The 27,281-nt window shown below is 39.6% G+C and overlaps 2 protein-coding genes across 2 annotated transcripts; both read right to left on the reverse strand.

Annotated features, from left to right (window-relative positions):
• Window positions 1-9,706: 9,706 nt before the first annotated feature.
• LOC137715944 (L-ascorbate oxidase homolog) lies at window positions 9,707-12,553 on the reverse strand. Its single transcript, XM_068455310.1, has 3 exons — window positions 12,203-12,553; window positions 10,561-11,667; window positions 9,707-10,374 (listed from the first exon to the last, which is right to left on the reverse strand). The coding sequence occupies exons 1-3, from the start codon at window positions 12,448-12,450 to the stop codon at window positions 10,074-10,076; spliced, it is 1,656 nt and encodes a 551-aa protein (XP_068311411.1). The 5' UTR covers window positions 12,451-12,553; the 3' UTR covers window positions 9,707-10,073.
• A 12,048-nt stretch (window positions 12,554-24,601) lies between these two features.
• On the reverse strand, window positions 24,602-25,099 carry LOC137715541 (uncharacterized). Its single transcript, XM_068454889.1, has one exon. The coding sequence runs from the start codon at window positions 25,097-25,099 to the stop codon at window positions 24,602-24,604; it is 498 nt and encodes a 165-aa protein (XP_068310990.1).
• Between the last annotated feature and the right edge of the window lie 2,182 nt (window positions 25,100-27,281).

The raw sequence follows: 27,281 nt of genomic DNA on the forward strand, positions 1-27,281 counted from the left end.
CTTCTAGAAATTAGTTACAAATAATTCTTCAATTAAACCAAAAGAAAGACATGAGTTTGAGAAGATGAAACTAAAAGAATAGAGTGTTATCCTTGTTGCCTTTCCTCACTCGCTCTTGCTGCCTTCTTGTTCTCTTCTCCACATTTGGCTTCTTTTCTTTTCTTTTCTTTTCATAACCTTTCAAATGTGTTATGGTTCCCATCATCATGACAATTCATTCCTAATTAAAGCCAATTAGTATGGAGACTTGTGGTTTTCTTTGCTGCATCAATTATGGCTGCTAAGATTTATTGTGTTTATTGCTTTCATTGCTTTCTTGTCAATTGCAAACTGCTCAGCCTTTTGGGAACCTTTAAGTATTAAAATGAGCATAACTTCTTCTAAAAAAATGATATAAAAGTCAAAAAGTGCTCTAGAAAATAGACATTCGTAGCTTTCCACGCACATGAGGCTCATTCTTTGATTCATTATGAGTTGTTCGCAACTCGCTGCCAAAGTCAGCTGATTTGCACATGCAGTTTTGATGAATTTGCTATTTAAAATCTCAATTGTGCTCCTTTTCTCTTCTTTGCTTGAAAAATCCTACAAAACACAAAAACAAAGTAAATAGCTCAAAAATATAAGGAACTAACTTAGAAAAGACAAGTAAATTTGATGTAAAATAATATATATATATATATATATATATATATATAAAATAATCAGAAAAAAATGATTAAAACGTAATATTCCCATGATTGAAGATAAAACTCTCTTTAGCGCAAAGTCAAGAGTGTGCTGATAACGCTTATCAAATACTCCCACACTTAGCTTTTGCTAGTCCTAGAGCAAAAAAAAGAAAACATGAAAAAGTAGCAACATGGAAAACATTAGCATTAGCTTCCCCCCTTATGTGACCATAGAATTTCATTCAAGAGAACAAATCATTAAGAACCTTAGTTCGCACAAAACAAGCTAATCCAAGCTAATCTTTCTTATTCAAATGTTAGCAGTAACTTTTTGATCATCATTGAAGTGTAGTGTGTGTAATAGCCATGCTAATACAATTTCAAGTTTCTTTAAAACACCACATGCAGACAGGTGACCTTCTCACAAGACATACACTTCATTCCCACGTATGTCAAGGTTAACGTGTTTTGCTCAAGAAATCAAATGCGAAAGATCCACCATAAGCTTGCATAACGATCTTATCTCCACAATCATAATTGCAAAACACAGTTGTTTACTATTTTGCAAGTTTCTCAGGTTTACTTGGATTTGCGCTTGACCACCATCCACGGAGGTGCATGAATTTGGTTTCAACAATTAGTGTTTTCATTGAGAGAAGACTCATATTCTTCTCAGCCAAATCACTCTGCCTTATGGAAGTTATGTCCAGAAGAACATCCCATGATCAGGACACAGGCACGGGGGACGATTATGCCTCATTTATAAATCCAGTCTAGGAAAATGCTTTAATGATACGCACATCAACAAGAGATCTTAAAAAGAACTTATGAACCAGGGAACAAGCTAGGCACTCTAGACTAGATGAAATGATGAAAGCTATCAAAGACACCATCGCCCATCTCGAAGTCTTTGCCTCTTAGGTTCCTCCAGGACAGTGAACCCGAATCTAAACCGCATGGCCTCGAAACTTGTCCCAACAAGAGGCAGAATGACCATCAAAGACCTTAGGTTTACTACCGCCCCACTATTCGGGAAAGAGATCTTTCCAAAACAATAGCCTTAAAGGAAGAAACTGGGACTATTTCAAAAGGGCTTGGAAAGGGAAAAAAACGATGCGAAAGGCTTATCATCCCAGAAATCGCGCCACCAGGCCAGAATACATCCGCTCCTTCCCTATGGTGCCCTTGTGGTCAAGTTGTAATTCTTTGATGCCATGGTAGGCAAGGTTCTAATTGACAACGAGTCAAATGACAACTTCATCTTCATATGCATAGCTAGAATGATGGGTGTCCTCGACAAAATCAACTTCAAAAGATCCACCATTCAAGCTCTTAATGGGGTCCCACACAACATTATGGAAACTGTACAACTTAAGGTATAGGCAAAACCGTCTAAATATTTGATGGCTTTCTATGTGATATGTAACGACCCGTCTTAAAAATTTACTTTTTAATTCATTAAAATTATGAAAATACCCCTAATGACGAAAATGTTGACTTCCGTTGACATGTAGGAAACTTTCTTTTATTTTATTTTCATAGCACTCGTTGATACGAACGTGTAGACGAGAACATAATCAAATTCAAAGCTAAAGCTTCTATGAATTTTTGAACGTCAAGGGTATTTTGGTAATTTCACAACTAGAGATATTTCTTCACTTTCGACTTCTCTTAGAGTGACAGGTGTCAATTTCCCCCATTTTTGGGGTGTTCTTCCCGTGACCCCACTTTCCTTATTTTCCTATTCTTATTTTTCTTTTCCTCTGTGAACTTTTCTCTTTCTAGAACATTATCACTCACTTTCCCCATTTCATATGTGCACTCTTCTCCCCTCTTCGGGAAAACACACGACAAGACTTCCACCACTGTTCACATCATGCTATAGCCGATCACCACCATTTGGTAGCAATGGGAATCACTTATCCTCGACTAGGCACCCATATATCTCTCTTTCCTTCTCGATATTGTAGCACAGTCACTGTGCTTGTGTTCTCCGGCGAGTTATGTCGTCTACAACCAAGGTGAACCTTTTAGAACTCTTTAGATCATGTTTTAGGTTAGATTAGAGTAGTTGGTAAGTGTTAACCAAGTGTTGCATGTTGGAAACAGCTCAGGGGGAACTTTTCCCAAATTCCAACGAGAACTGTCGCCTTCCATGCCATTTTCCGGCCAACTCCAGCCATGACACAACTCCAAGATGGTATAAACCTTTTCTTCTCATTCTAAGCTTCATTTCCATAGCTAGAACGTTGAAAATGATGAAGAAACTCTCCGGTCCAACCCAACAACTTAAAACCCAGATTCGACCTGACCTTGACCCAATCCTAGTTTCCATGGTTGGCGCATGAGTTGCGTGTGGGTAAGCGTGAAGGGTTGTCCTACCCAGCACGTGGAGCACGCGCACCTCTGCTGGAGGTACTGTGCTTTGCTGTTGACCACGGCAGTAACGGTGAGTTTTCCGACTACCTATCTCAGCGCATGCGGTGGCGTGTGGCCTCACGAATCATTGCCTCATGGCGGCGCGTAGGGAAACCCAAGGTCCCTCCTTAGGTTTTTCGACGTGCTGAATCTGAATCTGCAATCTGTTTTCCCAAATTCTATCATTTTAGTAGAGTTTTATTAAATGGTCTTTATTTGTGTTTAGGTACGTCTGTTGGAAGTGACCCTGTCCTTCCTAGTTCGAGCGGTTCCTCGGTAGCGGAATATTTGTGAGTGGACCCCTTCTTAAATTGCATATTTTTATATAATGCTAGGCTTGCATTCATGAAAAGAATGATTTCATGATTTTACGTTTTATGCATTATTTATGATTTATTTAATTTACGTTTTACAAAAGGTTATGAATTATTGGATTTTCGTATATGAAATTCTATGAATTTATGAATATGATTTATTTTGGATTTATGAATTGAGGCTTTTAGCATTTGAGCTCCAAATTTGATATGAGATTTTTTTAGATACGTTTTCAGTGCTTATCTAGTGGGTTATCATACAGCACATTCACACAACTGAGTATGTTGACGCATTTGGCCATAGGACACAGTTGATGATGTTTATGACATACTCCCAGCTTCACTAGCCACGGCTAGTGTCGGTGTATTATGTTATATGTATATGTTTCTTCTCTGGTGTAACCCAGAGTTGTACAACTTTATCGTCGGGTGATAGACCCCTATATTTCTTCATTAGCATAACCCAGTGTCGTACAGCTTCACCTTCGGGTGATGGACCCATTATATATATTTCTTCTCTGGCGTAACCCAGAGTCATACAGCTTCACTTTTGGGTGATGGACCCCTATATTTCTTCACTGGCGTAACCTAGTGTCGTATAGCTTTACCTTCAGGTGATGGTTATGCCTTCGGGCCACTATGATACCCCTAGTTAAGTATACCATTGATTTGAGTTATGAGATTTTTGGGTTTTGCCTTCGGGCATTTTGATACCACCTTTAGAGATGATTTTTATTACTACGAACATTTTTGGCATGTTAGAGTTTTAGAGAACCTATATGTAGTATTAAATACATTTTCAAAACCGGAAGGGAGGGCGGTTAGTATGTTCACAAAGAAATTGGCTTTTATTATTATTAGTATTAATATAAATTATGGTCCACTCACCTTTTGTTTTTAGCACCCCCTCAGGACATAGTGACGAAGAATATGACTCGAGCATCAAGGCATTTCCTTACCAGTGATTTAGCGTTCTTCCACTTACGTATGGCTTTCTTTTATGAATAATTTTAACTTGATGTCTTACCTTTCACTCGTATTTCCGTTTAGTGGTATGCTCTTGACATATTCGTACATCTTTCATTTCAAAATGGTAGCTGTTGGACATTCTGTTTTGATCATGTTTAATTTGGATCATTATTATTGCCTCTTAGCGTTTATATATTCCTGATGATGTGATTTTTTGAATTAATTGTTCCCTCTTGTCCTCGCAAATTCATATATTCATGGCTTTCATCACTCTTGAATGGCGGCGAGCACGTGCCATCCATGTGTCATTTAGATATCTGGGTTGAGGTGTGTCATGATAAATAGCTCATCCCCTACAACTATATCCTCGATCGAGAATGGTTGCATTGACACTATCCTATCAACAAGCAGTACCCTACCTTGTTACCTAAGAATAATGATGAACAGAAGAGCCCGAGAAAGAGAAAAACCTGTGAAGAGAAAAACTTGTGCTAAGAGATATGATCCCGGCTAAAGAAAATCAAACCCATTGCTGATTCTTCTAGGGAGTACCTCACTCGTTTAAAACAGGGCCTAAACTTTGAAAACTTCACACATATGCAAGTCTAAAAACATTCAAAGTTACACTGTTAGAGGACCCTTTTTAGCCAGTTCGTCTTGAACAGTTAGCAACTTGGGCTCAAGCTGTAATAAGAACGGTAACGGTTGGCGGGCTAGGGGCATGGGCACGTGCGCCTTGACCCGAAAGTCCAATGCACCATCCGGCCTCCAAAAAGTTTATACAACCAGCAAGGTTATGAGTTATAACATTAAAATTTGGGCTCTACGCCATTCAAGGGAATAGTAAAAAATGCAATCCAAAAATCATCAAATGGTGGCTCTGAAGTCCGATCCCGAGTACAACTACTTCCATCCTAAACCAACATACTAAGCCAAGTACGTTCTACAACACCATATGTTAGCAGGTTCGAATAGGGCATCATCCAGACTAGGTAATCCCCAAGAGGAATTTTATTCCAATGGAGCTCTGATACGTGAAAATGCTTTGGTCAAGCCAACCAAGGTAGTCTGATCGGAAACGCTAAGGTCCGACAAATATGATTTAAAAAGTGTTTCCGGCCCACCTGCGGGCGACTAGGTCTCCAAAGAACTTTTGTTTAAGATTCAATAGAGTTGAACACACAATTTGGGCTAGGAAGATTTCCCCTTAGGTATCACGTTGCAATCACGAAAGTCCATGACCTGAGAACTAGGGCAAGGAGTAAAGCAATCAACACATGTTTACAAAATATTTTTAGAACCTTGATTTTTCAAGGCTGGAGTAAGGTTGATCTAAATACAGTTACCTTAAATGTCTAGTCATCGACTCACTAGTTCCGAGTTGAGCTGTATCGGACGGAGTAGCGGTGCTACCATCAGATCCTATAAGTCTTTGAGTTCCTACAACCTAGGGATTGGCGTGTGCTGTAAGTAATCATAATTCCTAAGAAGGTGCAATATCTACTTCTAGATATCCTCTAGGATTCTCCCAACTTAGAATGAGAATTATATCCTAAAAATGTCTCTCTACCCATGGTATAAATACACCGATTTAGGGTTCATCTATGGTAACACAATTTAAACACTTGAATCCTCTTACTAGTTGCTTGAGTCTAAAATCATTCACTAACTTGACTGTTAGAGAGTCTTTGGCCGACACACACACCCCCTTCCCACAGTCTTAGGCTTGTTTGTTGTTTTGCAGGTTGCTCAAGTTTACTCAAATTTGCACTCAACCACCGCCCATATAGGTGCGCGAATTTGGTTCCAACATTAACTGATAATTTGGCCTTCAAAGTTATGCATTAGCTCTAGTGAATAACTATCGAATAACTAGGTCTTTTTGAAATTCGTGTGTTGGCACTAGTGACGGACTATTGAATACCGGCTGGGCTATTGAAAAATCGTGTGTTAGCTCTAGTATAATAACTTGACCAATTCTCGATGTTTGAACTGGTTTCCTGAGTGACTCTGTGTGAAGTCACTTGTGAAGAGGCTTGTTGGAGAATAAGATCTCACATCGATTACATGACAATATAATATACAATTAATATATGGGAGTTTCCACCTTTAAATTACTGAGGCTTTTTGTGATAAAACCAACAACTAGTAATAAGTTGTTCAGTTGGGATGATATCGATGATGTTGGTGGTGGATCATGTTGTGCCTATCTGTTTATCAAGAAATGTTACTCTTACCACATTTGTACCACCTCAATAGAGATGTGACCTACATATGTTGGTGTGTCTACCTCTATTAAAAAGGTTGTACAAATACAGTATGAAAAATGTGATAACTGTATTACTCTCTATATATATGGAAAATGGTAGAGAGACCTATCACATTTTGTAAACCACATGATGTAACGATAAGTAAGACTTCATGATTTAAAGAATTTAAAAAAGAAGACCAACGGTCAACCACATTATGTAATTTACAAAATGTGATTTATAAAGATAATCTTTCTAAAATTACCCTACATATACATAGAAGAAAAATAATAAAATGGGAAAATAAACCAAATAAATATGTGTAAAAAAGAGATGATAAAATATTCCAAATTAAATATAGGGTTAATATCAGTTGACAACCTTGAAGTTTCTTGGTTTTCAACATTTAGTACATCAAGTTTTTTCATTGCAGAGTGGTACTTGAAGTTATAATTTTGGGACACTTTCTTACATCCATTAAGATTACTGTTAAATTAGTCGTTAACCAATGACGTGGCACCCACGTAAAGAATGAATGGACATCATGTGTCAATATGGGCCTACGTTATAAAAAAAAAATTAAAAATTCACAAAACTCTTTTGCTCACTTGCCAAAATTTTTGTTTCTCTTCCCTTTTTTCCCCTCTACCCTCTCAATTTCCTGTATTTCATGTTTTTGGCATTTCCTTCCCAAGAATTGAGAAGCTCGTCATAGAAGGAAGCGAACTTCCAACACTTGGACCTACCCCAACAGAGCCATCTCAACTACCTTCCTCTTTTTTGCAAGAACCAAGAAGTTGAAATCGAAGTCTAATTGGTTGGTTGAATGGGACGGAAAGAAATCGAAGTCAAAGTCAAATGGGTCGGAAAGATTTTGGGGATTAGGGTTTGCTAAGTTCGGAATAGTAGGAAGAGAGAATGGAGGGGAGGTGAAGAAAGTGCAGGAGAGGGAAGAGGTGAGTTGGGTATGGAGGGATCAAGGAAAAGATGGGTCGGGAGATTCTAAGATCGGGAGCGGAGAGAAGCATATGAAGAGGCGGTGGTTGCGACGTTGACGCCGGAAAATGACGACGGAGAAAGGTGGTCAGAGATATGGGAGGGGCAGGTGGTGGAACCAAGTGTGAAGATTGTGAAGCGCATTTTGGAGTAGGCCTTCCAACTTTTTCCAGCTATATATACAATCCTTTTTTTTTTTTTTTTTTTTTTTTTTTTTCAATTTTTCTTTTGGGAAATTTTATTTAAACCCATGTAACCTCTTTCTACACCCAACTTAAATTATAAATATTAATTGTCTATTTTACCCTATTACATAATTACTATTAAGTACAAAATGAAATTAATAATAAAACTTAAATTTCTCAATAAACCCAGACATTATAATTAAACCCTAGCATCACCCTTTGTATCCTACGTCCATTCCGGCTAAAACCTTAATAGTTATGATAGAGAAAAACAAGCTTTTTTATTGATGGATAGTGATTTTGAAGTTTTGAATCCTCCAACTAAGGTATGACTCAATTTATGGATATTTTGTTTGTTTGTTTTTTCCTTGGATTAAATTTCATACTTATTATATTATATTGTATAGTATTTGTTTTTCTCTGTCGTCTGTCTGCCCCCAAAACACCACTGCAAGAACTTTTGATTAGTACTGCAAATACATATAACTTGATTCTTGGTGCAAATAACGATTGTCTAACCTCATAAACCTTGACCACTCACTAGCGAGTGTCATGTCTCTATCCAAATCCAAAGCATCAAGGTCAAATGTTTCTGACAAAGTGATGGACTGAACTAGACTGAACTAGAGCTTGCATTGCATTCTTTGGCAAATTAAAATCTATGGAAGGATCCCTGAGACGATAAAGATCTTTACATCCGTGAAACATAAACCAGAAAAACAAATTTAATCCAATCACTTGGAACTTATATGTTAAACTTTACCTTCACAGCACCAGTCCCGAACTCTGGATCAACGAGAATTTCATCACATACTATAGGAATTCTTCTTCCATTGAAAGGATGGATGGCATGTTTTTCATGAAGGTGTCTATACCTCTCGTCATTTGGATGTACAGCAATGGCAGTATCACCGAGCATAGTTTCCACTCTAGTGGTGCCCACCACAATCTCACCAAAATCTTCCTCCAGAGTGTAAGCAAATGAAGTTAACACGCCAAATTCAACAGGGTTCTCATATCCAGGAAACCTGAGTAATGTCGTATCTCGAATATCAATATAATCCATTTATACAAACCCAAAAAAAAAATCCATAAATATATGCTGCAAAATAAGGAAGAATATGCAGGTAAAAGAAGAAGGCTGACCTCAATGTCAGATATTGCTGTAAGCAACCCACAATCCCAATTGACTATGCGATTAGCAGCCAAAGTGAAGAAAAATTCAAAGACAAAAAGGTAATTTATAAACTTATAGATGTGGATGATTATATAAGGTAATGGGTGTACACGGTTGTCAAGTTTCAATCCTTATCCCGAAAAAAAACATTCAGTTAGAAATGCTATTTTATAAAGGGAATGGGTGTAAAGATAACTTTACATTTTGAATTGGGTTTGAAAGAGTAGTATAGGTAATAAATTTGGATATAAAGAGATATTAATTCTTTAATTAAAAAAAATAGGTGAAGAGAGTAAATTGAATGTAGAAAGAGGTTAGATGAGTTCAAATAAAAATTTTCTTTTCTTTTTTAATTACTCCTCTAAATTTAGTTTGCCAACAATTTTGGGGAAAAAATCTTTTGTGCCTCTGCTTCCCAATTCCTGTATGCACCGAATAAAAAAAAAAAAAAAAAAAAAAAAAAGGAAAAATCGAAAGGTGGGAGGGAGTGGAGTTGGAAGACTGAGGCGGGACGAGAATGCGACAAATTTTGGGATTTCAGAGGGAAATGCACAAAACACGAAAGAGTTTTGCGAAATCTTCAATTTTTTTTATTTTTTATTTTCTAATATTCATGTGGACTGATATTGACATGTGACGTTTAATCATCGTCCATGTGGCATCAGATCACCGATTAACGATTGATTTAACAGTAAACTTAACAAATGTATGAAAGTGTTCCAAAATTATGACTTTAAATATCACTTTGAGATGAAAAAAACTTGATATACTAAATGTTAAAAACCAAAAAACTTCATGGCAGTAAATTGAGATTAACCCTTAAATAAAAGTACAAAAATGTAACGGGATTTCTTTTCATTTTTTTCTCTGTAGGAAAATGTAATGCCATACATTCCAACCCTTCTTATTCTTTACCATTCCCTAACTTTGTTTGCTTAAATAGCTGCGAAGAAATACATAAATTGTAATGATCTCTCCTGTCTCACACTCACTCACACGCGCACACTATTCGAATCCTCCGCTGTCCTCTCCATCCATGTCGGTATCTCTGTCATATATAGCTAGTGTGAAGCGGCATGGCATGGCGGTGAAATATCTTACGTGCTGTAAGGCGGGGGCTTAGGCATGCCCTTGACGAGGCCACAGACAAGGGCGCTGTCTGGCATGTTGTACTCGTTCCTGAGGGAGCGTTTAATATTTTCAACTCCCACGTAGAGCTGTTGTCCTAGGTAGCGCCTCTCCGGCTGCTCTGACCTAAGATTCCACATTCCAGCGTTGTCGAATGTTAATAGGATGGCAGCCCAAGATTTGGGGAACACTTGGATGGTGTGCCTGCTCATGGCGTCGAGAAGGTTGTAGTTCTTCCTCTTTTCTGGGGTCCACTTCCCGGGCTCCACGCTGACGATCAGTCACACAGATAGAGAAGAAATCATTAACAATATGATACAAATTTTGACGAAACTATACAAGTATATATTCTTAGTTAAAAGTGAAGTAGCTATATATATGTGTGTGCGTGCGTGCACGTGTGAGAAAGAGAGAAAGAGAAAGAAAGAAAATGCAGGCATGCATAGCTGCACTTACGCGACGGCGAAAAAGGCGTATCCGTTCAAATGCCAAGTCTGGAGGCTCTTCTCCGGGTTCTCAAAGATGATCTCCACAAAGTCTTTAATGGTTATATTGAGAACATTGGGTTCCATGGTGATCTTTTCTGCAGGTGATTGGGGATCAACCTTCATGGTGTCGAACTTGAAGACCTTCTCACGGATTCCATAGTAGTCGGCCAACTTGAGTGGGGTTTCAGGGTCCACGTGGGAGATTCCGTTGATAGCATAGCGAAGCTTCCCGTCGGCCTTGCTAGCAGAGTTGATGAGCTTGATGGTGCGGGTGATGTTAATCTTTCCATAGTGGTAGGATCCCTGAGGGTTAGGCCTAGCTGCGCTGGCAGTGAGGTTCCAGCGAAAAGAACGGAACTGGTTGAGAGACCAGGCCCATCCCACAGGAGCCTTGGGAACTTCAGGGGAGACAGGTCCCTTACCATTTTCGTATCTGATGATGCCTTTACCGGTGAGCACGCTCTTGGTGAATCGGGTGGAAGCCACCATGTAGTAGTCCTTGGGTTCCTTGTCGGCAGTGACAAGCATAGAGAAACATTGGCCAATATGCACATCAAGCGAATCATAGGTGTTTTGGACGGTGTGGGAGCCCTCCATCTCGACAAGCTTCATTTGGTGGCCTTGGATCCTAAAGTTGAGGGAGTTCTTGAGCCCCACGTTGCAGATCCTGTACTTGTACGTCTTGCCAGCCTTCATGGTGAAGAGGGGCTCGTCCTTGCCATCTCCTTTTGCTGATTTGCCGTTGATAAGGACGCCGTCAGGCCTGGCCATGCTACGGCCGCTGTCCAAGAATTTCCTAAGTTGGCTGTGGCTTTTGGTGTACCAGTCACCGATTATGACAGTGTAGTCATCCTCGGGAGCAGCGTAAGGGACGGGAATTAAATTACGGCTGTTGATGCGGAGGCCTCCAAAGGCACCGGCTGCCCTATGCATGGCCGTTGCAGGGTAGTACATGAAACTCCCAATCTGATCCTTGACTTGGAATTTGTAGGTGTAGTTTGTACCGGGGGGGATGGGGCACATGGTTCCAAGAACTCCATCTTGCCATGGATTCTTCCTCTGCTGGACACCCACCCTGCATGCATGCAATCAAATATATATAATTGGGATCGATGGATGTGATGGTTATTAATTAATTAGGAAATTAGATTTTAATCGCAAAATAAGATGAAGCTTAGAAAAATTGTCTTATACACTTATGTTCTTACATATTTTCTTATGTGCCACTAATTCACTACAATATATTTAGGTACGAACATTTCAGCATACTAAACTATAAAATATATTATGATAAGTTAAATAAAATTAATGAATTAAAATGTGTATAATAATAAATTAAAATTTTAATGTAATGACATTAAATAAGATATCTATTAAATATTAAAACAAAAATATAATATGAATTTGAATTAAGTACACATTAAGAAAATAAATATCCAATCTAACACTAAATTTTTATTAATTTTAATTTTCTTGAAGGATTAAAGTTTAAAAATCCCTTAATTAATTTCTTGTTAATTAATAACTAAAGGTGTAGGGCTGGATTGCATTGCAAATTTGCAAATCTATAATTGCTTGCGTAGTAGTAACTAGTAAGTTAACGTACGTACCATGTGATGAGGAATGGCTCGTCAAGGTTATTGAAGACGTTGACGATAACGTTGTTGTTGGTGGTGGAGTTGATGTTGGGTCCAGGAAATTGGCCATTTATAAGAATGACTTGCTGGGGTACTCCTAGGGGTGAGAGGGTTCCGTAGGTCACATTCCATGTGAAGAAAATGGTAGGATCTCCACAATAGACTACCGAAATTGTCCCCAGTGAGAGGCATAACAGCAGCATAAGCATCATCCCAGACATCTTTTTTTATAATTCACATGCACACGCACAAATCGATGCCTCTTTCTCTGTCTCCCTCTATTTCTATATATTTTGTATCGGTGGGAAATTGGAAGACGATGACTGTCTTCTTTTGCTATTGTTGTCCCAAGTAGCTCCGCCTCCTCTTATATACTCGCAAATGACATTTTTCCAACCATTCAAAGTCCCCGTTATTGTCTCCTACCTTACCTTTCTCTCTTGCTCCTTGCAATGCGCCCTTCCTCACATTTGTCTCCACATCCCTTCGCTTCCCTTCCGACCCTTTCTCCCCAAAACCATAAAAAATTAATTAATTTTTCAAAAGGAAATATGAAAACTAAGTTGATAGTATTTGGAGGAAAACAAATATGTATTTTATTTCAACGATTATTTATAATTTTAATTTGAGTTTGTGACCATCTTTCCATATAGGATACGTATCCTTTGATTCGATTTTGTCTGCTTGACTTTTATTTTAAGTTTGTCACCTAGTAGAAAGTCATCTAAGGGCTAATGTCTTGACACCCAATATTATTAAAAAAAAAAAAAAAACTCTTAACACAATTTAGGTTTTCTTTACCGCTAATTTCTGTCTTATTTTTTTATTTGTTAAAAAAATATGAAAATCGAAATGTTCTTCAAAATGAATAACTTTTATGACAATGAACACGATAAACAATTTAAATTAAGGAAAACTAATGAAAATAGCTCGAAATATTTGAGTTTTAATGATAAGGACAAAATAAGAAATAAAATGAATAGTATCAAAATTCACTTTTTAGTGTAAAAAATGTTGTTTTTTGTTAAAGTGAACAGTACTTGAAACTTTTCGTTAAAGCTCCATTTAAATTATGATATTTGTATGGTAAAATGGTGTCATGTGAGCAAGAAATGTGGATTCCTCTCATGGGTAAGGAGGAAAGTATTATACTTATTTTCTTCGTTTTTCTTGAATCTTAATTACAATATAGAACATCATTACAGTGATGCTCTATATAGAAATAGCCTATATTTGGTCATAAAAGGTTTTAGTCCCAGTTTGGGCCAATTACATATGAATAAACTGCAAATTATATAGATTATAATTTTTATTGGTCTCATCTTAAGAAATTTGTCTCTACATAGTAATAATTAGGGGTGGGCAAACGGGTCCTGGACCCGGGAGTCGGGGCGGATACGGGACAAGTCCAAAGATTTGAAACACAAAACAGGGCGGGGTGGGACGGGTTTACAAAACTAGTGGGGCAGGACGAGTCAAAAAATAAGAAGGAACGGGCCCCCGGCCCGGCCCGTTTGTAGCATGCAATAATGGATTGGAATTGGATTAAAGCGATGTTATGGCCCACTAGCCCTTGACTTACAAGGTCACCCACCATATTGCACCAGATTTGGGAGGCCCTCAAGAAGGTCTCTGTAACCAATACGTGTCAGAGCATGCGTCGAGTTCTCGACAACAGTCACCCAGACCTCAAAGACTTTCAGCTCTCCAGCTTTTTTATCCCCTTCTCTAATCTCAAAAACTTAATTATATGGTTTAATTAAATCCAACTGTCCAGCTTTTTTATCCTCTCATCTGATCTCAAAGACTTTCATCAATCTTCCATTTTCCATTCATTCACACTTAAGCATGCGTCGAGTTCTCGACAACAGACACCCAGACCATCACCGCCTCACGACCACCACGATTGCACCGCCCTCGAGCTCTTGCTGAAGTAGTTGGACCGTCAGATCTTGGTCGTTGACCACCCAATATGGTCCGACTCCGCCGATTTCGCGGCATTCTTGACTCGATCTACTACATCATTGCCACGATCCAGGACTAGGATAGACTCTCATGGCTACCGACTAGTCCGTCAGCGTTGTGCATGTGGGATAGACTCCCTAACTCGTCTTCTCTTCTCTCATTGACTCGTCTTTTTTGGGCTTTTTATGGTTATGATTTTGTGTTGGTTGGGTTTTTTTTTTTTTTTTTTTATGGTTCTGATTTGTCGCCTTTTTCTCTCTCCCAGATGACTAAGGAAAATGGCTTGAACGGTCTGAGCTGCATTTGGGTTATCGCAAAGGAAACGGGTTCAACGACTAAGGAAGACGACTTGAACGATGTCGTCCCCTTCTGTGTTGATGAAAAAAAAAATGTAAGAGGAACTGTGGACCTGCCCCGAACCAGCCCGTTTCAAACAGGTCGGGTTAAGTCCCGTTACATTTTAAAACGGGTAGGTTCGGTTCCTTCAAATTTAAGCCCAGCCTGGCCCGTGCCCAACCCTAGTAATAATTGTCAACATGACCCATTTATATATCATCCTAACCACTACATACACTAGTAGGAAAAACTATTTGTGCAACAGACGTTTGCACGATAAAGAAAATTTCGTCGCTCAAGGGTGCTTTGTACAACGAAAAAAATATCTTCGTCGCACAAGGTTGTTGCACTTTGAGCGACAGAGAACTTTGTCGCATAATAAAATTTGCACAAACAAAAAAAGATGCTCGTCGGGCAAAGTCAATAAGAAAACCAAGGATATATTTTTTTTGGCGCGAAAATGAATTAGCGACGAAGATTTTCCCGTGGCTACCTCAGGCGATAGAGGCGTCATCACGCAAAGTGCGTTTAGTTTTTGGGTCAGAGCATTCAGCGCATGGTAATCAGCAGAACACTTGCGCGACAAAGACTTCGTCGCGCAAAGTCCAGTCAGTTTTTGAGTTAGAGCATTCAGTGCATGTAAATCAAAGGAATCAATATTGTATTTAGTGCAGAGATTTACGCGACAAAGGCTTCGTCGCGCAAAGTGCTTAACCTTCCTATAAATATGCGCTTCTGTTATCCTCATTCTTCACAATTCTCTTCATGGAGGATAAAAACAAAGAGCAGAGCATGCCCTCCGGGCTTTATGATATAAGGCAATATGTGGAGTTTGCATATGCGATTGATGCAGCAATGCGGAGTCATTGTCCTACTGCTGAGTGGCGTTCTTGGAAATATGTGCCCGAGAATGTGAAGAAGGCGGTGATGGATCAATTATTAGTAAGTGTGACAAATGTTGAAAATATATAGTTTGTTAAATTTTTTGTTATATGTTGGGATTAATTATCTACATATATGTGTAACAATGTAACTATACTCTTAATGATACCAATGAGGAGTTGATGAAGTTGATGGAATAGGCGTTGAAGGGGGGTTACAAGCAATGACGTTATGCCGTGGAGTAGAATGAAGAACCATCGAAATAGTAGTTTTAAATTTATGTTTATGAGGACAATATTTAAGTTTAAGGTTTTATTTTTTTATTTTTTTTATGGGTTATGTATTTGGACTTAATTAGGCTTTAATTCATGTTTTGTTGTTTAAATAATTGCATGGAATATTAATTCAATTTACTTAAGTTTTTAATTATTTTAAGAATAAATATTATAACTGACTATTTATCCATAATTATGAAGTTTACGTAAATATAGATACTAAAGTATCTATATTTACGTAAACTTTATAATTACAATCCCTCACGTTTGTCGCGCAACATTTTTAGCGATGACAGCTTTATCGCACAAGGGGCGCAAAAAAGCGGATAACCTTACCGCCATATTTCAAATATATACTTTTTGTGCAACAAAATGTTTGTTGCGCGACAAAATGTTTGTTGCGCAAGGTGATAAACCTTGTGCGACAAAGCCTTCGTCGCTCAATGGTCGTTCAGTTTCTTGGTCAGAGTATTCAGTGCATGTAAATCAGAGGAATCAAAACCGTATTTACTGTAGATATTTATGCGACAAAGGTTTTGTCACGCAAAGTGCCTAACCTTCCTATAAATATGCGCTTCTGCTCTCCTTCTTCTTCAGAATGCGTTTTGGAAAAGCTTTACGATTTTGCAAATTATAATCAATTTGTTGTTTGATTGTTGGTGCGATGGCCAACAGCGGTGCCCTCCTCACTTAACGGCCAATTTAACTGATTCATTAGCGGAGGTTTAACATTGTATCAAATTTGTTGATGCACAAAATCGGCGAGGACTTTGGTACAACAGAAAGTGTGAGGTTTATGACCTTCGCTAGGTTGCTCTGGTCATTAGTGTGGATAAGTATGTAAATGAATAGAGACAGGGAAGCAAACAACATAAGATGTATGTGGTTCACCCAGATTGGCTACGTCCACGGAGTAGAGGAGTTCTCATTAGTTGTGAAGGGTTTACACAAATACATAGGTTCAAGCTCTCTTTTAGTGAGTTCTAGTGAATAGTTTAGTACAAATGACATTAGGGATTATTGTGGGAGAATGATCCCCTTTTATAGAAGAGAGTTTCTAGCTTTGTTCTGACATTGACACGTGTCATGTTGCGATTGGCCTCTGATATCGACACGTGTCGTGCTGTGATTGGCTTCTGATACCGACATGTGTCGTGTTGTGATTGGCTTCCTGGTTGGAGGAAAAGTCTTGTGGGTCCTTGACGGTATGCTGTTGACCGATACTTAGTAGTTTCGGGATTGATCAAGTATGGTACAAACAGTGCTTCCCTAAGTTCCCGAGTGAGAGAAGCTTCTCAGTTGGGGACTTGCAAGATTCAAGCCATTGAGTAATCACGAAACTTCCAAGTACCGAAGTGTGGTGTCACCTTCACTTGCCTTCTCTGTCCTATAAATAGATGTGGCATCTTCTATTGGGAGTACTTTTTCTTCATCCAGGAGTGGTATCTTTGGTTGGCGTTGACGCACAAAGTAATGTATCATTTTCAATTGAAGCTTACTTGTAGTTTCGGGTTTGGTCAAGTGCGATACAAACCATATAGTAGGAGTCTCCCAAGTCTCTAAGTGAGGAAATCTGCCGAAGGAGGTGACAGGCAAGGTAAGCAATCAAGGTTCCAAGCAATCAGTCTCAGATCGGTAGGTTGATCTTGGGTTCCGGCTGATTATACTCATTCTCCCTGTCTCTCATTCAGCAATAAGGATAAAGAGAAGAAACAGGGAGAAGAAATGATATAAGGTACTCTTGTTTTTGGAGAAAACGGACGAATCGGCACGTGCTTTGTTGTACTTGACTTTCCACAAGTGTATTCTTGAACTAGGCTGGAGGGTTTTCTGGTTTCCTCCAAAGGAGCGAGCCGACTCCAGAATTTGAGGGTCAAAACAAGTTCGTCAAACCTGGAGTATGTTCAATCCTAATGATATGAGATACTTTTGCTGTTTGACAAAGTAGTAGATGTGGTATGGCGAAGCTTTGTTCTTCGATGACGGTGCTAGCAAAAGGTTGTTGAGGCTTCTCGATCTCTTCAATTAGAGCAATGATACCAAGCTTAGATTTGACTTAGACTCTTTCGTCTGAATTGTGCAGTTCCATAAGAGGGGTGTTGTGCTGTAATGATCTGTTCTAGCTAGCCGTTGAACCTTCTACTTCAATCTTTTGTATAGCAGAAATGGTGCATAACCTTTGCATTTAAATGGTCATTCAGAGCACGACTTCTCAGTGACTTATCCATACCTGGCAGCTTCAGTGTAAAGAGCCACTATCATACCAACTGTTCTGAGGTATTTGCCGAAGGAATTCATGACCTTGACAACAGTTGAGGATGAGTACTCGAGAGCAATGCTAGGCAAGCGACCAGGCAAAGGTTCCGGGCAATTAGTTCTAAATCGGAAGTTTGATTTCAGGTTCCGACTGATTGCATTCTTTTTCCTTGTCCTGCAGGTAAGAGCAAGGGCAAAGGAAAAGACAGGGAAAAAACATGATATAGGATACTCTTGCTTTTAACCCTGATGATATGAGATATTCTTGCTCTGATGTGGCTGGTTGGCTTGGGTATTATCAAATGAGAAGAAAACGGAGTATTTCGATAGGCTAGATTGGGAGTGTCATTTCGGATGTGAGGAAGGGTTGAGCATATTTTTTATTTTTATTTGGCAGGTCTGCCTGGCTGTGGATGATGGAGGTCGACATATATAGGAATTGTCCCAACAGCGAGTGGCAATGCTGTTCCTTTACCCTTCTCGGTCAAAGCAATGTAGTGGTCGCTGCAAGGTTCACGTGTTTTAACTTTGTCAGAGCACTTTGAAAAAGTTGTCTGTGGTATCCAGAAAGCTGATGTTGCGTGTGAGGATTGTGGACAAATTTTATCCAATGAAATTCGACTTCTCGAAGTTCGGGAAGCCGTGCCTCTTCGATTTCTAAGCAGGCAATCTTGTTGAGGATATGGTTCTCGAGATTCGGAGAGCAGTGCCTCTTCGATTTCTGGGCAAGCAATCTTTTTAGGAGCGTTTTCTCAGATGTGAAGAAAGGTTGGGCATTTTTGCAAGTCTGCTTTGCCACGAAACATAGAGGTTGACACACATAAGGATTTTCCAATAATCAAGCAGTGGTGCTGTTCCTTTATCCTTGTGGGTAATAATAGGGTAACTGGGCCTTCAACATTTACCTATCTTAACTTTGTCAGAGTTCTTTGGCAAAGTTGTCCTTGGTATCCGAGGAACTGATGTCGTGTGTGAAGATTGCTAATAAATTTTAACCTAAGAAATCCGCTTCTCGAAATTTGGAGAGTGGTGCCTCTTCGATTTTTGAACAAGCAGCCCTATTGAAGATCTGGCTCTTTCTTTTATAAGAGCACCAATTAAGTTCAAGGAGTCCATTCTGAAAGTTATTGCTTGTAGGAATTTTTTCCTTATCTTAGTACTTATGAGACTTACTGTACTTCATTTTTTTCTTCATCTTTTCTGAGAATGTCTGGCCCATCCGACCGTCGTTTGGACTTGAATGCTGTATAAGAGGTAGCCATGTCTCCTCAAGGTAACATATGGCGCTTATCCTTCTTATCTCATACTGGTCCCCTTACTATTGGGGGCTCTGTGATGAAGAATGATATGACCGCTACGGTGATGGCCAAGAATCTTCTTACTCCCAAATACAACAGACTGTTTTCCAAACGGTCCGATGAGTTGGCTGTTAAGGATTCTCTGGCTTTCAGTTTTCAATGTGCAGGTTTTATGTCTAATATGGCCCAATGCCTATTTGCTCGAACCCGCCAAGTTGAATCATTGGCGGCTAAAGTGATTAGTCTCAAACAGGAGATCAGAGGGCTTAAGCACGAGAATAGACAGTTGCACATGCTCGCACATAGCTATGCTACAACCATGAAGAGAAAGCTTGACCAGTTACAGGAATCCGAGGGTCAGATGTTAAATGATCATCAGAGGTTTCTGAGTTTGTTCGAAAGGCATTTGTTGCCTTTGTCCTCTGGGGATGTACCACATACTGAAGCTCCAAATGATCAACCTTTTGTGCCTCCTCTTTCTAGGGTTCTGCCCAGTACTGAGGCTCCAAATAATCACCATTCGATGCCTCCTATTTCTGGGACTTTACCGAGTGTTGAGACTTCTCCTGAGCAACCTTTATGAAGACGCCCTCCTGTTTGTTAGTTTTGATTCATGTGTATGCACGTATTTGTAATTTATCGAAGATATCAATAAATAATCTTTACTTTATTCAACGTGTTGTGTTAAATACACTAAGGTATCTTTCACTAAGTTCTTTGAATTTTTTTATTTTGTTGAAGTTTACATGTTGAAACTTCGTGGGTGGAAAAATTTCTTGAGTGGAAAAATTTTCGGTTGGGGACTTGAAAAATCCAAGGCACTAAGTAGTCATGAAATTTTTGAGTACCAAGGTGTAGTGGTATATGGTAGGAGTCCCCCAAGTCTCCGGTCGAGGGAGTTGACGAGGGAGGTGTCTTGCTAGTAAGCAATTTTCCAAACAAAATTTCATCATTTTCCTTTCTAAGTGGTTGCCTAAAACTCCTAATTCATATATATTTGGTATGAAAGTTGTTAGGCCCAAAGAAGGGGAGGCCTAGGCTCATTTTTTTTTTTTTTTTTTTTTGATTTTTTGAATTTTCGAATTTTTTTTTAATTTTTGTTATTTTTTAATGGGTGAAGTTTTGGTGTTGAAGCTTTTGTGTTGAAGGTTTGTAGGTGAAGCTTTTGTGTTGAAGCTTTGTAGGTGAAGTTTTGGTGTTGAAGCTTTTGTGTTGAAGTTTTTGTGTTGAAGCTTTGTAGGTGAAGTTTTTGTGTTGAAGCTTTGTGTTGAAGTTTTGTAGTTGAGAGTTGAACCTTTGTAGTGAAACTTTGGTGTTGAAAGCTTTTGTGTTGAAGCTTTGTAGTTGAGAGTTAAACCTTTGTAGGTGAAACTTTGGTATTGAAGCTTTTGTGTTGAAGCTTTATAGTTGAGAGTTGAACCTTTGTAGTGAAACTTTGGTGTTGAAGTTTTGTAGGTGAAGTTTTGGTGTTGAAGTTTTTGTGTTGAAGCTTTTGTGTTGGAACTTTGTAGTTGAGAGTTGAACCTTTGTAGGTGAAACTTTGGTGTTGAAGCTTTTGTGTTGAAGCTTTGTAGTTGAAGCTTTTGTATTGAAGCTTTGTAGGTGAAGCTCTTGTGTTGAAACTTTGTAGGTGAAGCTTTTGTGTTGAAGCTTTATTGGGCACCATAAATTGATTTTGCTTCACACTATCTTGATCAAGAGTGTGTGAAGCTTTTGAGAATTGTAGTTGCTCTCCATTGATGAAGCTTTGTTTGATGTTGAAACTTTGTAGGTGAAGCTTTGTTGGGCACCATAAATTGAATTTGCTTCACACTATCTTGATGAAGAGTGTGTGAAGCTTTTGAGAATTGTAGTTGCTCTCCATTAATGAAGCTTTATTTGATGTTGAAACTTTGTAGGTGAAACTTTTCTGTTGAATATTTGTTGGGCACCATAAATTGATTTTGCTTCACACTATCTTGATCAAAAGTGTGTGAAGCTTTTGAGAATTATAGTTGCCATTCACTTGTTGAAGCTTTTGTTGGCATCATAAATTGATTTTGCTTCACACTATCTTGATCAAGAGTGTGTGAAGCTTTTTGAGAATTGTTGTTGCCCTTTACTTGTTGAAGCTTTTGTTGGCACCATAAATTGATTTTGCTTCACACTATCTTGATTAAGAGTGTGTGAAGCTTTTTGAGAATTGTTGTTGCCCTTCACTTGTTGAAGCTTTATTTGATGTTGAAACTTTGTAAGTGAAGCCTTTATGTTGAAGCTTTGTTGGGCACCATAAATTGATTTTGCTTCACACTATCTTGATCAAGAGTGTGTGAAGCTTTTTGAGAATTGTTGTTGCCCTTTACTTGTTGAAGCTTTTGTTGGCACCATAAATTGATTTTGCTTCACACTATCTTGATTAAGAGTGTGTGAAGCTTTTTGAGAATTGTTGTTGCCGTTCACTTGTTGAAGCTTTATTTGATGTTGAAACTGTGTAAGTGAAGCCTTTATGTTGAAGCTTTGTTGGGCACCATAAATTGATTTTGCTTCACACTATCTTGATCAAGAGTGTGTGAAGCTTTTGAGGATTGTAGTTGCCCTTCACTTGTTGAAGCTTTTGTTGGCACCATAAATTGATTTTGCTTTACACTATCTTGATCAAGAGTGTGTGAAGCTTTTTGAGAATTGTTGTTGCCGTTCACTTGTTGAAGCTTTTGTTGGCACCATAAATTGATTTTGCTTCATACTATTTTGATCAAGAGTGTGTGAAGCTTTTGACATTTGTTGAAGTTGTTGAATTTCCCAATTTCTTTTTTTTTTTTTTTTTTTTTTTTGGGAAAATTAGAAATTTGAAAATGTGGGAGAGACAACATATACAAATTTTGCGGAAGAGAGACAACATATACAAATTTTGCTTCTACAATGTTGAGCAAGAGATTGTGATGCAAACCACACCTTGTAGTAGTCGAAGGTTTGGATGAACCATATGAATTGAATTTGCTTCGAACAGTCTTGATCAAGAGTGTGTGAAGCTTTCTACGAGTTGTAGTGTTTGCATTGTTACAGAGGAGAAATGTCTGAAGCAGATGTAAGAGGGCTGAAGAGCTTGATCTTCGTATATCATGTACTGAAGCCGTTGTTGGCTTGCAATAAGACTTTGTTGGTGACTATAACTCTTGTTAGGCATAAGTGCTCCCCTGGTTGAGTTGTAAAGCTTGAGGGTTTTTGATTATTTGTGAATGCTAGGAGTTCACATGTACAAGTTGTACCACTCGTCTTCTAGTTGGTGGAATGAATGGTGAGTTGCTTTCATTACTTGGTTAGTGGTGCGAATGTGAGTTCCTTTATCACCTTTCATCACATTTCATCACCTGGTCGGTGGCACAAAGATAAGTTCCTTCTTCACTTGGTTGGTGGCATAAGTGGCAAGTTGCCAAATAATATTAGAGTACAGGTTGTACATTTTATCACCTGGTTGGTGGCATGAAGGAGAGTACAGGTTGTACATTTCATCACCTCGTTGGTGGCATGAAGATGAGTTCTTTCTTCACATTTCATCACTTGGTTGGTGAGAAAAAAGGCAAGGTGTCGAGGCATATTGTAGCAAGTGTCGAATGACACAAAGTGTGTTGAACCCTTTCGAAGCACAGTTGGCTTATATATGGATGTGTTGGAATGTATGATGTTTATGTATGAATGTGTTAGAATGTATGATGTTTATGTTGATTGACATGAGTGATGCTTATGAATGTTTCGTTATGCATGAAAGGATCCCTTGTTTGGATATAAGTCATGTTGACATATACTTAGACTTTATTTCATGTTGTAAGCATTCGTGTTGAAGCTTCAAACTTGAGCGTTTCAGTGATAGGGATGTAAGGGAGATAGGACCAAGTTGTCTAAATCAACTCTTTATTGAATTGATGCCAAATGGCCTTCATTACATAGGATGCCGAATTGCCGTAGCTCAACACTTGTATAGTGTGAGTCTACTTGTAATAGTACTTCAAGTGATCAGCGTTTCATGGATGGCCAAGGGTCTTGCCATCGGAGCTCCTTAGGTTGTAAGAACCAGGGCGACTGATGCCAATAACTTCAAACGGTCCATCCCAATTTAGGCTAAGCGTGCCTTCACTCGGGACTCTGTCGCAGAGTAATCTTTTCTTCAATACCCAGTCCCCCACTTTGAAAGAGCAAGGTTTGACTCTTGAGTCATAGTAGTTGGAGATGCTCTGCTTGTAGGCGACATTCCTCAAGTGAGCTTGGTTTCTGTGTTCCTCGACTAGATCTAAGTTGAGGGTGAGTTGTTTGTCATTTTCACTTTGCATGTAGTTCTGGACTCGGAACGTTGCTTGCTCAAGCTCAACTGGGACAACAGCCTCTGTACCAAAGGCAAGTGAGAATGGAGTTTCTCCTGTTGAAGTCCGATATGAAGTGCGGTATAACCAAAGAACTTGGGGTACAAATTTTGGCCAACAACCTTTAGCCTTGTCCAAGCTGGTTTTCAAAGTGCGCTTGATTATTTTGTTGATGGCCTCAACTTGTCCGTTAGACTGGGGATAAGCTGGGGAGGCAAAACATAAGTTGATGTTGAACTTAGAACAGAACATCCTAAACTTCTTGTTGTCGAACTGTCGCCCATTGTTCATGACTATCGCATTAGGAATGCCAAATCTACAAAGGATGATATTCCATACGAAGTCTTTTATTTTTGCCTTAGTAATGGTTGCCAAGGGTTCTACTTCGGCCCACTTTGTGAAGTGGTCAACTGCAATGATTGCATAGCGAACCTTGCCCTTTCCTGCAGGCATTGGGCCGATCAAATCAAGTCCCCATTGGGCGAAGGGCCAAGGGCTGATCATAGGAGTAAGAGGCTCAGGAGAGGAGTGATGAATAGTTGCATAGCGTTGACACTTATCACATGAGCGGGATATTCTGATGGCATCTTGGTGAAGTGTTGGCCAGTAATATCCTTGGCGAAAAGCCTTGTGTGCTAAGGATCGAGATCCAGCATGATCTCCGCAGACTCCTTCATGTATTTCTCGAATGACAATTTCCGCTTCCGCAGGTGTAAGGCACCGTAAGTATGGTAGGTTAAAACCTTGCTTGTAGAGTTGGTCATTAATGATCACGTAGCGGGTAGACTTGTATCGAATCTGTTTAGCTTGAACTTTATCATTTGGGAGAGTGTCATAAACAAGGAATTTATAAATTGGGGTGATCCAGCTATCCCCCTGTTGCAAGTTGCATACTTCTGCGACCATGGTGCTTGGTGTTGCCAACAATTCGACATGAATTTTTCTCCCAAACTCGTCTTCCACTGCTGAGGCGAGGCAAGCCAAAGCATCTGCATGACTGTTTGCCGCTTGAGGGACTTGGGTGATCTAGTAGTGGAAGTGCTTAAGCAAAAGTTGCGTTTGCGCAAGATACGCTGCCATGGAGTTATTCTTAGCGTCAAAGTTGTTCGTGACCTGGTTAACCACCAATTGGGAGTCGCTGAAGATATTAATTTGTTTAACTCCAAGATGTTTGGCCAAACGTAAGCCTGCTAAAAGGGCCTCATACTCGGCTTCATTGTTTGACGCCTTGAATTTGAAGCGGAGAACATACTCCATTGCCACTTTGTCGAGGGTAGTCAGGACTAGTCTTGCTCCACAACCCTGTTGGTTGGATGAGGCATCAACATATAGAGTCCATACTGGGAGTGTTGGTTTTACCTTTCGGGTTCCCAGGGATGATGAAGCCGCTGCCTCAGGTGTAGGAGAAATGTCAACGGGATAAGTGAATCCCGCAATGAAATCTGCAACTACGTGGCCCTTTTCAGCTAGCTTTGGGTGGTAGGAGATGTCAAACTTTCCCGGTGCTATGGCCCATTTGATCATTCGCCCCGAAATGTCAGGACTCTGAAGTATTTGTCGGAGGGGGTGATTGGTAAGCACGATGATGGAGTGTGCTTAGAAGTAGGGGCGAAGTTTTCAAGCAGACATGACTAATGCTAGAGCTAATTTCTCAATGTTGGAGTATCGTGTCTCCACATCTTGTAGAGCCTTGCTAGCGTAGTAGACAGGTCGTTCGATACTACCATCCCTACGAATGAAGACGAAACTGACTACTGAAGCTGAGACAGATAGATAGACAATTAGGGTGTCACCAACTTCAGTTTTGGAAAGTAGAGGGGCTTTACTCATGTACTCTTTGAGGTTCTTAAATGCTTCGGCACATTCATCGGTTCACGTAATATACTTCTTACTTCCCTTAAGTGATTTGAAAAAGGGAGTGCATTTGTCTGTGGCCTTAGAGATGAACCTGGTCAAGGTTGCCACCTTGCCAGTAAGGCTCTGGATGTCTTTTGAGGTTACTGGTTCTTTCATGTCCATGATTGCTTTGATCTTCTCGGGGTTAGCTTTAATGCCTCGTTGGCTAATCATGAAGCCCAAGAATTTTCCAGAGCCCACACCGAAAGCGCATTTGTTGGGGTTCAACCTCATTCAATACTTCTTTAGGATGGAGAAGGTTTCAGACAAGTTGGCAATGTGTTGGTCAGCATGTTTGCTTTTGACTAACATATCATCAACATAAACTTCCATGTTTTTCCCAATCTGTTCAGCGAACATTGAATTGACTAATCTTTGATAAGTCACCCCTGCATTCTTTAGGTCGAATGGCATGACTTTATAGCAATATAGTCCTCTATCAGTGGTGAAAGCCATGTGTTCTTGGTTCGAAAGGTTCATAAGGATTTGATTGTACCCTAAGTAAGCATCCATGAAGCTCAAGAGTTTACACCCTGCTGTAAAGTCTACAAGTCTATCAATGAGATGAAGGGGAAAGCTATCTTTCGGGCATCCTTTGTTTAAGTCGGTGTAGTCGACACACATTTTCTACAAGATCTTTTGAAGTAAGAGACTTTCCTTGGTTGGATTTTTCTTAACAATGACCATATTTGCGACCCACGTTGGATAATTGACTTCACGGATGAAGCCTATGCTTTTAAGTTTTTCAACTTCTGCCTTCATTGCTTCATATCGTTCAGCATCATAAGATCTTCGCTTCTGTCTCACCGGCTTGGTCTTGGGATCAATACTCAAGCGATGACAGATGATATCGGGAGAGATGCCTGGCATGTCCTCGTATGACCAGGCGAAGACTTCAGTGTTCTCTTGCAAAAAAGAGATCAATGCCAACCGAATGGGTGGTGACAAAGTGGTGCCAATCTTCATTATGCGATCTGGATAATCTTTTGTGATAGAGACTTTCTTCAACTCTTCAGCAGGTTGTGCTTGTTGGGTGAAAGAGTCATCTCGAGGATCGTCAGGTTGATTGTTACCACCGTGAATATTCAAGTTGGCTTTGTCCAAGCTGATCTTGATAACTTGGTCATGTATAGAATGTGTTTCTTTGGGTACATGCAAGTGTTGTTGCTTGATTGAAGTGTAACCATTGCCATAGAGGGTTTCTTTGGGTACGTGCACTAAGTTGATCTCCTCTCGTGTAACCATTGCCATAGAGGGTTGGAAATTTCATCAACATATACGTGGATACCATAGCCTTGAGATCATTAATGCCTGTGCGCCCAAAGATGACATTGTATACCGTTGGGCAGTCAACCACCAAGAAGTTAGTGGTGATGGTGGTTGTGTACATGCCTGTACTGATGGTGAAGGATAAATGTACGCTCCCTAAAAGTTGCACGACATCACCAAAGAAGCTTATCAGAGGAGAAACCGAGTGATCGAGCAAGTGTTCAGCTACATTAAGTGTTTTGAAAGCTTCAGCAAACATGATATTGACCGACACCCCCGTGTCTACCAGGATTCGTCGTACGTCAAAGTTGGCTATGTGTGCCTCCACAATCAGTGGGTTGTTGTGAGGATAGACGATACCTCTTTCTTCCTCAGGGTAGAAACATATTGGATCCCAGTTAGGCTTTTGATACTTGCCTCCCCTGATGTCTTCCACGTGAAACACTTGGTGGCCAGGCTTCTACATTCATTTTTTTTCATGGCCCTATTGGAAGATTCAGATATGGGTGTGCCTCCGCTTATGGAATATATCACATTCACT

Source organism: Pyrus communis, chromosome 14 (assembly GCF_963583255.1).
Source record: "Pyrus communis chromosome 14, drPyrComm1.1, whole genome shotgun sequence".
Lineage (NCBI taxonomy): Eukaryota > Viridiplantae > Streptophyta > Magnoliopsida > Rosales > Rosaceae > Pyrus > Pyrus communis.

Coding starts and splice junctions, on each gene's coding strand:
- LOC137715944 (XM_068455310.1), bottom strand. CDS start 12,450: ATGTCTGGGATGATGCTTATGCTGCTGTTATGCCTCTCACTGGGGACA. Junction 11,668..12,202: donor GAGCCATTCCTCATCACATG/GTACGTACGTTA, acceptor GCATGCATGCAG/GGTGGGTGTCCAGCAGAGGA. Junction 10,375..10,560: donor TACGCCTTTTTCGCCGTCGC/GTAAGTGCAGCT, acceptor ACTGATCGTCAG/CGTGGAGCCCGGGAAGTGGA.
- LOC137715541 (XM_068454889.1), bottom strand. CDS start 25,099: ATGATCAAATGGGCCATAGCACCGGGAAAGTTTGACATCTCCTACCAC.